Raw genomic sequence first — 10,389 nt, 5'->3', positions numbered from 1 at the left:
AAATTGCACTTTATAAGTTAACACGGCCGTATTGGCATGTGTTGCAATGTTAAGATTTCATCATTGATGTATAAACTATCAGACTGCGTGGTCGGTAGTAGTGGGTTTCAGTAGGCCTTCAAAGATGACAGTTTGGTGAAATAAAATCTTTTTTATTTTACCAGGATGGTGTCACAATAATGGAGTAAAATTATTTACACAGTGCTCGCACCTTATAATAGATATACAACATGCAGAACTTTACTGGCCATATTGGTCTGTTTTACAGTGTCTCCTTGAAGAGGTTGTTGTATTGCTTGTGGCTTTCGTTGGCTAAAACGCTTCTCAAGTTGAACCAGAAGTATAGCTGAGCTCGAGGGTTTGTCGGCCACTTGAGAACCGAGCGTTTGTACAGCCTTTTCCTCAATCTTAAGTACTTGGAATTGCATGGCACTTCCTCCAAAAGGATAATGACAATAACGTCATTTTTCTCGTCCATTAACCTTTGCTGGGCCATGTAGAAAGCTGTCTTGAAGTTTCCGCTTTTGATGTATCTATTGGTGAGAACAAACACCGTCCTCTTGCTCTTGTGAATGCTCTGTAAGAGATTGTCGATCAGTGGACAGCCAGGAATCCAGTCTCGCTCCTCCAGACACAAAGTCAGTCGACGGTCTCCTCGTTCCTCCAAGTGGATGCACATTTCCTTTGTCACCCATTCCAATACGGCCGGGTCTTCTTTGTCATAAATCACAAAGGCGTCATAGAGGGCACTCTGGGAGTATAAGCGCCTATAGCCCTTGAACTTGGCCAGGCAGAAATGGTAGATGTACCAGACGTCCCATAGGAAGAGATGGCTGGAGATGAACAGGATGAGGAAGCAAAGAACGAGGGAAGCGTTGAGCATGTAGAGAATGATTGACATATTATTGTGTTGACAGGCCAGCAGGTCAACCGAGATCACGGGTATACCTCTTTGTGCCTCTGGAGTGGCACAGGTCACATCCGTGGCCAGTTTGGGGATGGGCACTGTGGTTCTGTTGAGCCATGTGACAAAAGAAGTGACGTTGCACGAGCACACAAAATCGTTGTTGTGCAAAAGCAGCATTTCCATCTGACGGACGATGTCATCGGGGAAGCTCGATTCCCCAATGTGTTGTATGCGATTATAACTGATGTCTAAATATGTAAAGTTATGTGCATACCAGAGAAAATTGGGTGTGAGGGTTCTGATTTGGTTTCCTTTCAAAATGAGCTTATTGAGCGTTTTGGTGCAGTTTGAGAGCATGCTTGGAACAGTCGATAAGCTGTTGTCACTGAGATCTAAGACCTGCAGTGATTGTAGAAGATGTAGTTTTTCCCATGCAAATGATTTTAATCTGTTTTTCTTCATGTAGAGCTTAGACAGCTTCTTTGGCAGGCCCGAGAACACTTGATGCGGGATGAAATTGAGGTTGTTATGAGAAATGTCGAGTATCTTCAGATTAAGTAGTTTCTTGAAGTAATTGACAAATCTGGTGTCACCGTCTCGCCACAACATATCCAGTCGGTTATCTATGAACTCAAGCCTCTCCAAAGAATCACTTTCCATCTCAGTGTTTGTCGAAATTGAGATCTTGTTGTGGTTCATCCGCAGCGTCTTGAGTTTTTTCAGGCTTTTTGTGAAATTAAGCATGTGAGTGATGCCCTCGGATTCAAAATAATGGTTGTTTTTACTAATATCAAGTATCACCAGATTTTTCAGCCCTTGAAAGGCAGTAGCGTAGCGTAGGTCCAGACGGTTCACTGAGAAGTCTAGATATTTTAAATTAGTCAGGTAGGTAAATTCAGAGCCATTTAGACTTTGGCTCATTGCATTGCCAGACAGATTAAGGCAACGCAGCTCAGAGAGATTTAAAAACCGTGAATGCAGAAAGAAAATGTTATTCCTGCTTACATCTAGGGTTTTGCCGAATTTTGTGCATTCACTTTTGGCAAATGTCTTTATAATTGCAAGTTCTTTATCCTTGTATTTGCAGCTACGCGCGTATTCATCATATCGGAAGTAGTGCATCTCTCGTACTTCCGTATTTTTGTAGTCAGCCAACATGGGAGACCAGAGTAAGGGTTCTTCCTCTCCTTCAGAGAAACCAACAGCATTCTCCTTGTCAGATGGGGACGATATTTTGTTTTCAGAGAGACTGATCATTTTAAAACTTGGCAAGTCCATCAGAATACTAAGGTTTGTAATCTTTATGAAGTTCGTACCCAGGTCTATGACTTCTAAGTTTGGCAGTGCTTTTAAAGGATCAATGCTGTCTTGTTTTAGCTGTTGAAAGACATAACCTTGTATTCTGAGGATTTTAAGAGACTTGAGTTGGGAAAAATGTTTGCTCAACCTTAGAGTTTTGGGGTACCGCATTAGCTCAAAGTTAAATGACAAGTCCAGTTCTTCCAGTTTACTCAGAAATTGTGGGAAGCTGGTATCTACTATATCCAAAGCTAAAAAGTTTGATGATAAATCAAGGATTCTCAGCTCTGTTGTACTGTTGAACCAATCGGGTAGCACATGTTTTAAAGAGTTACTGTGCAGACGGAGTGTCTTCAGTTTCACCAGCGTTTTAAAAGCTGATTTGCTGATTTGAAGAGGGGAATCGTTTCGGCAAGGTGTGCATGGGAAAGGAGCATTGTAACACCGGGGACAGTTTCCACTAATGTCCAGTATCTCCAGGTTTGTTAGGTTTTTTAAATCATTCTCTGTGACCTGTTCAATGTTGTTATTGTAGAGATACAACTCCTTCAGGCTTGTAGGTAGTTGATGTGGAATGAAAGACAAGTTATTTGACTTCAGAGATAAAAGTGTTAAATTGGTGAGCAGTAAAAAGGCCCCATCCTCAATTTGGTAGGAAAAGTTGCATGGATTTCGATAGTAGCAATTTTGACCAAGATAGAGCTTCTCAACATTTTTGATTGTGGATAGTTTTGCATGAGAAATTTCATAGATGTGATTCACTTCTAAGCTCAACAAGAGAAGATCAGGAGGCAGTCCTTTGGGTATATCACTTAGTTGGTTTCCGTCTAAATACAGTGCTTGCAGTTTCATTAAGCTGGCAAAGGCATCGTCCTCAATCATCACACTCCCAGTGCAAATGTGGTCTTTCGGGCCGATTTTAATGGGGAGGCAGTTGCACCGAAAATCAAGCTCAGCCAGGTTCTCCAAACTGCCAAAAGAGGAGGAGTTTAACTTTGGAATGTGGTTGATGGTAAGCGTCAGATTAGTGGTGTCTCTCGGAATGCCGCGAGGGATGTCTATGAGGCGTCTGTCAGTGCAGTCCACCATCACCATACTCCCGTTGTCGGTCTCGCTCACATCACAAGGCAAAGTTTTGGGGTATAAAATGATAGCTGGCGATTTGAAGGGACACCACCAAAGGTCTAGCAGCGCCACAAACACCTGTAAAGAAAAGGCATAGGATGTTGTCAGAAAAATACTTTACGTGAGAGGAAAAACTGAAGTTGCTGTGAGGAGCTGTCACACTACAGTGCATGTTGTGTATGTTTACTCTACCATTGTTGTGAAAACTACTTTACAATGTAAATAGTTGTAGTTACAAGTTACGGTAACACTTTAGTATGGGGAATATTTTAAGTAACAAAGACTTAATTTAGAGTTATTTGGTTAGTGTTAGGGTTAGGGTTACAGGATTAGGGTCAGGGTTAGAGGGTTTGGGGTCAGGGTTGTTGTATAATAAGGCTATGCAGAAAAGGCATTAATAAGTACTTAATAATGAGTAATTATAATACTAATTTGCATGTTAATAATCAACTCATTAATGGTGAATACTTTCTCCGTACTAAAGCGTTACCCAAGTTACTTTCCCCCAAAAAGTAGTTGAATTAGTTACATAATTACTCCTTCATGAAAGTATTTATGTACCAGAAAAAGTAACTATAGTGTCACCTTTAAATATGCCGTTGAGAGATGTTGAATGAGATTAGTTGCTCATTATGGACGTGGACATGGGACACAATGTATGCCTCACATCTATATTCTATGTTCTAGCTATGACGTTGAACTAGTGCCTGTACTTTTGCCCTGTAAACGCCGGTTTTGTGTTGATGTTCCGTGAATGCACCTTGGGACGTTTTATGAAAATCATCCCAACAGTCAGTGTCTGTAGTAGCATTGACCGTTGTAAACTATATGACCCATTTGTGGATAAAGAGATACCCTGACCGGTTACTAGAAAGGTTAGTATACGCCCACCAATTTTTGGAGGACAGCTACATAGCTTTGGACATCTGACAAAACGCAATGCTGACATCGCCAAAAAACATGTGAGTTTTGGAGACACCGGAAGATTCAAGGCACCAGTAGCGCTAACCGTAAAATCTACAAGTCAAATCGGGGACCGGAAGAAGCCAAAGTACTTTTCAAAGGCATCAAGAAACTCTACAATTACTGAAGATAACATCATCTCCACTACAAGGTAGGCCTGGGGGATATGGCTTTAAAATAAAATCTTAGATTTTTTCACAAATAATTTGATTTACAATCATTTAAGATTTTTTCCCACCTACTTTTTAAAGACACTAATGAATACAAATGACAGAGATCATTCAAACACAAGTTTTACTTTTATTTGTTAAAAATACGAGTAGTTTTAAATGACATCTTACTCTTGGCAAAATTCAAATTTGTATAATGGTCTTTTTAAACCACATGTACATTGTACTTTTTTTTAAAATATTAATTTTCAAAGAACTCAATTTAAAGCTTCATTTTTGGAAGCAATACTTCTGTCTTGAGTAAAATACTTCTGTAAAAAAAAATATATTGCACATTGTATGCAAATAAATAAACTTCAACAAATCAGTAAGAATACCAATAATCAATAAATAGTAATAATAAATAATCCATCAGATCAATAATGTGCAAACTTAAAACTTCTGTCTTGACTAAAATACTTCTGTATATAAAAATAGAGTATTGTACATTGTAGGGCTTAGTACAAAACAATATACAGTATATGCATTATAGTAGTAGGCTGCCTAAATTCCAGCATCAAGTTAAAACATTTCTACATTTCCGCACTAATGCTAGATTTTGGCCAACATAGTTTTTATGAACACATATTGTGGGACCACTGAGAGTTATTCTTAAGTTGTCTGTTGCCTTTTGACATGGTTCATGCCAAAAGCTCACCAATTTCAAGATGTGTTATTGATGAGGCACGAGTTGAAAATCAAAAAGTTGCAAATAGACTTTCGCTGTGAAGATAGCACCAATGTTCAGCCTGTTGTTGTAGAATAGAATAGAAAGTACTCTATTGATCCCTGGGGGAAATTCAGTCCCACAGTTCGCTCACAATAAACAATAAACACTTAAGTATTTTTTACATGTGAATAATATACATACAGTCTATTATACAGCATTATTCACATGTGAATAATATAAATGCAGTCTAGTATACAGCATTATTCACATGTGAATTATATACATACAGTCTATTATACAGCATTATTCACATGTGAATAATATAAATACAGTCTATTATACAGCATTATTCACATGTGAATAATATAAATACAGTCTATTATACAGCATTATTCACATGTTTGAGTTTGAGTTTGAGTTTGAGTTTATTTCGAATATAAATACAGTCTATTATACAGCATTATTCACATGTGAATAATATAAATACTGTCTATTATACAGCATTATTTACATGTGAATAATATAAATACAGTCTAGTATACAGCATTATTCACATGTGAATAATATAAATACAGTCTATTATACAGCATTATTCACATGTGAATAGTATAAATACAGTCTATTATACAGCATTATTCACATGTGAATATTATAAATACAGTCTATTATACAACATTATTCACATGTGAATAATATAAATGCAGTCTAGTATACATCATTATTCACATGTGAATAATATAAATACAGTCTATTATACAGCATTATTCACATGTGAATAATATAAATAGTCTATTATACAGCATTATTCACATGTGAATAATATAAATACAGTCTATTATACAGCATTATTCACATGTGAATAATATAAATACAGTCTATTATACAGCATTATTCACATGTGAAGAATATAAATGCAGTCTATTATACATTCAAGTACAGTCAAAAAGGAACATATGCATTATACAGTTGTCCCCCTTTACATAGAGACAGTACCCTTTTCGATTGTACTGTAATGCAGGGGTCCCCAACCTTTTTCCCACCAGGAACCGGTTTAATGTATGCATTATTTTCACGGACCAGCTTTCCATGTGTGGCAGATAAAAACAGCAAAACAATGAGCATGAAAAATCGATTCACTATAATGCTGAAGTAGTGGGAGCCCTGGGCGTGTTTCTCTGCGAAGAGATGGTCCCCGGCATGTTGATGGCATATATTATATACCAGTGTTTCTTGTTTCGACCAGTGTTGGGCCGCGAGCGCCCCCTAGAATGTATGTGTTTTTCAGCTGTGGGGTGCATAGGCAGCAGCGGTACTCAGTCGTAATACATCTTTCCAACACTTGTGGCAGTAATGACAATATAAAACAAACAAAATAAGTCTGGTGCTAATGTCATAGAGAAATTTCTTAAGCGCAGAAATTATGACTAAAGTGGTGAAGCTGTATTTTCATTTGCACTTTATTTTATTGACAGTTTAGTTAAGAAACATATTTATTATTCATTTTGTTTATTTATTTTAGCACAACACAATGCATATTCTTGTCAATGTATTGTTTATTTGGTTAGTACTTATTCTTCTAATCAGCCTGACCTGACCCTAAGGTTTATTTGCTAAATTAGTAATATAATCTTTGTGATTAACACATGCTATTATATCATTTGACAAGGTAGTAAGCTGTAAGTAGTTTGGATATAATTATTGAATATGATCAAAAACAAGAATACGATTACTAATTCAGTGTTAATATTGGAGTGGTCCCTGGGCTCATCTGTAATGGAAAAGTTGGGTCCCCAAGTCAAAAGCGTCAAGAACAATGCTATATACAATGACCACTGCAGATGGAAATTAACCTTTGGCTACAATCTGGCACATTAACATTTTATACGTCCATTTATGTGCATAAGCTTATGTGTTTAGTGGGACAGGAGAAAGTTTTTATTTTTTAATTTTTTAATTTTTAATTTTAATTTAATTTTTTTTAATTCTTTTTTTTTTTTTGACAGGTGAAAGTTAAGGCGGAGAAAATGTGGTAGTTTATAAATTAATTAATATTTCTGTGCGGCCCGGTAGCAAATGGATCACGGACCGGTCCGGTTCCGGTGATGCATGACCACTGCTGTAATGCATATAAGACTAATAATATATTAGGCCAAAAATATGCAATGGTAGAATATGCTTTAAAAAAAGAAAATATGCGATGCAGTGCAGCCACAATATTTCAAGCAAGATGTGGTGAGAGATGACTGTACTCTATATCTATTGTTACTGAGAAGGGAATTAAACTATAGCTACAACCAGGGCTGCAGGATTGACCTACCAAAATAATAATCACATGTTTTCATCAATATTGAAATCCCAATTCCACTATATTGCCAAAAGTATTTGGACACCCATCCAAATGATGAGAATCAGGTGCCCTAATCACTTGGCCCGGTGTATAAAATCAAGCTCTTAGGCATGGAGTTTGTTTCTACAAACATTTGTGAAAGAATGGACTGCTCTCCGTGATTTCCAGCATGGAACTGTCATACGGTGCTACCTGTGCAACAAATCCAGTTGTGAAATTTCCTCGCTCCTAAATATTCCAAAGTCAACTTTATTAGAAGAAAAGTGAAGAGTTCGGGAACAACAGTAACTCAGCCACCAAGTGGTAGGCCACGTAGACTGACAGAAAGGGGTCAGCGGATGCTGAAGCGCATAGTGCAAAGACTTTCTGCACAGTCAGTTGCTACAAAGCACCAAACTTCATGTGACCTTCCAATTAGCCCACGTACAGTACGCAGAGAGCTTCATGGAATGGGTTTTCATGGCCGAGCAGCTGCATCTAAGCCATACATAACCAAGTCCAATGCAAAGCGTGGGATGCAGTGGTGTAAAGCACGTCGCCACTGGACTCTAGAGCAGTGGAGACGCCTTCTCTGGAGTGATGATTCACGCTTTTCCATCTGGCAATCTGATGGACGAGTCTGGTTTTTGGAGGTTGCTAAGAGAACGCTACATTTCGGACTGCATTGTGCCGAGTGTGAAATTTGGTGGAGGAGGAATTATGGTGTGGGGTTGTTTTTCAGGAGTTGGGCTTGGCCCCTTAGTTCCAGTGAAAGGAACTTTGAATGCTCCAGGATACCAAAACATTTTGGACAATTCCATGGTATGGCACTTCAAGTTCATATGTGAGTAAAGGCAGGTGGACAAATACTTTTGGCAATATAGCGTATCAATCACAACTATTTATTATGTCATGTAAAACATGTCAGTTTCCCATAGGGCTGTGGTGGGGTGGTTGGGATATAAACAAAAAATATTTTGACATTTAGGCCAAATAAGAATTATGATGTAATGGATAGGAATGTCTGATGCTGGATATCAATAAAAATTAAATGAAAAAAACAACAAAAAAAACATGGCAGCCAAAATCATGATTAAAAATCAACTAATTGAGCAGCCCAAGTAGCCGTAACAGCTGTTGCCTTGTTAAATCAATACTTACCTGACAGTGTCGATCCAAACAGAACATTCTTATTCTTGCAGATGAAGATTTGTTAATGTCACTCCTGTAACGAATCTCATTTTGTAATGCGAATGTATTTAATGTCACGTACTGTGAGGATACACAGTCATCACATATATTTTACATTTTTCATACTGCTGACCCACATGCCCTGCCACTACGTTTTTGTTTTGTTTTGTTTTTTACAGTTTAGCGAGAAGAATACTTGTTACTCACCAGATGAAACAACATAATTCCCACAAGAGATTTTCCGGAGTTGCAAATTGCAGTTAGTTCAGCTCACACCATAAACTGACTGAGCACTGCAATAGCTGAATGTATTTTGGTGAAGAGATGAAAGTCACAGGTGCGCCAGTTGGGTCTACATTTTCCTAGTATCACTTCACTTTTATCTAGCACATGTACAAACATTCTCACCATTTCATCTTGAAGCTGTTTTTTTTTTTTTTTTTTACATAACATGAACATCAGGGGTTCTTAAACTTTTCCACTACAGAAGGGCCCAAGGCCCACTCAAATGTTAAAGTGGAACTGCACTTTTTTATTTTTTATTTTGTGTATTATTCACAATCATTATCAAAGATATGACGACAAGTGGATTTTTATTTACTGCATTCTAAATATTAAATAATTGTAAATAAAAGTCCGCTTACAGATGAGCCAGTGGGAGCTGCACTATTTCGCCCATAAAATCCAATAAATAACCATTCAAAAACGACCAACAATACTCCATTTACATTTCGTGACTTCAATATTAACCAAATATTGTTATTAAAAGCGCTACCGTAGACAAAGGGGGAAACTGTGGGGATAAGAGGAGGATAAGATGGAGAGACAACAACAACAACAATAGCAGCAACTACAATATGTAAAAATATGATACCGGACATTTTAGCAGAGAACCAGTTAGTTAAGTAGTTAGTAATAACCAGAGGTGGGTAGTAACGCGCTACATTTACTCCGTTACATCTACTTGAGTAACTTTTGGGATAAATTGTACTTCTAAGAGTAGTTTTATTGCAACATACTTTTACTTTTACTTGAGTATATTTATAGAGAAGAAACGCTACTTTTACTCCGCTACTTTTACTCCGCTACTTTTATCTACATTCAGCTCGCTACTCGCTACTATTTTTTATCGATCTGTTAATGCACGCTTTGTTTGTTTTGGTCTGTCAGACAGACCTTCATAGTGCCTGCGTTTCAACAAATACAGTCACTGGTGACGTTCACTCCGTTCCACCAATCAGATGCAGTCACTGGTGACGTTGGACCAATCAAACAGAGCCAGGCGGTCACATGACCTGACTTAAACAAGTTGAAAAACTTATTGGGGTGTTACCATTTAGTGGTCAATTGTACGGAATATATACTGTACTGTGCAATCTACTAATAAAAGTTTCAATCAATCAATCAAAAGTGTGAAGGAAAAAAGACCCTTTTATTTCAACCGTACATCCCGTCAAAAGCCTAAAGACTGACTGCACAGTTCCTGTCTTCAAAATAAAAGTGCCGCTCCATCGCGCCTGCGCTTTCAAAACAAGAGTCTCCGAAAGCCAGCGCAAACAAGCTAGCAAGCTACGGAGTTTGCCGCCAATGTATTTCTTGTAAAATGTATAAAAACGAATATGGAAGCTGGACAAATAAGATGCCAAAAATCAACCACTTTCATGTGGTATTAGACAGAAAGGAGGAACTTTTTTCTCCT

General features: G+C 37.8%; 1 protein-coding gene across 1 annotated transcript; it reads right to left on the bottom strand.

Annotated features, from left to right (window-relative positions):
- Window positions 1-11: 11 nt before the first annotated feature.
- Window positions 12-9,096, bottom strand: tlr7 (toll-like receptor 7). The gene is made up of 2 exons (XM_061970611.2): window positions 8,898-9,096; window positions 12-3,409 (listed from the first exon to the last, which is right to left on the bottom strand). The coding sequence occupies exons 1-2, from the start codon at window positions 8,910-8,912 to the stop codon at window positions 263-265; spliced, it is 3,162 nt and encodes a 1,053-aa protein (XP_061826595.2). The 5' UTR covers window positions 8,913-9,096; the 3' UTR covers window positions 12-262.
- Between the last annotated feature and the right edge of the window lie 1,293 nt (window positions 9,097-10,389).

Source organism: Nerophis lumbriciformis, linkage group LG13 (genome assembly GCF_033978685.3).
Source record: "Nerophis lumbriciformis linkage group LG13, RoL_Nlum_v2.1, whole genome shotgun sequence".
NCBI classification, from domain to species: domain Eukaryota; kingdom Metazoa; phylum Chordata; class Actinopteri; order Syngnathiformes; family Syngnathidae; genus Nerophis; species Nerophis lumbriciformis.
Note: the sequence above shows the minus strand (reverse complement) of the source record. Positions and strands in the feature narration are given on the sequence as shown.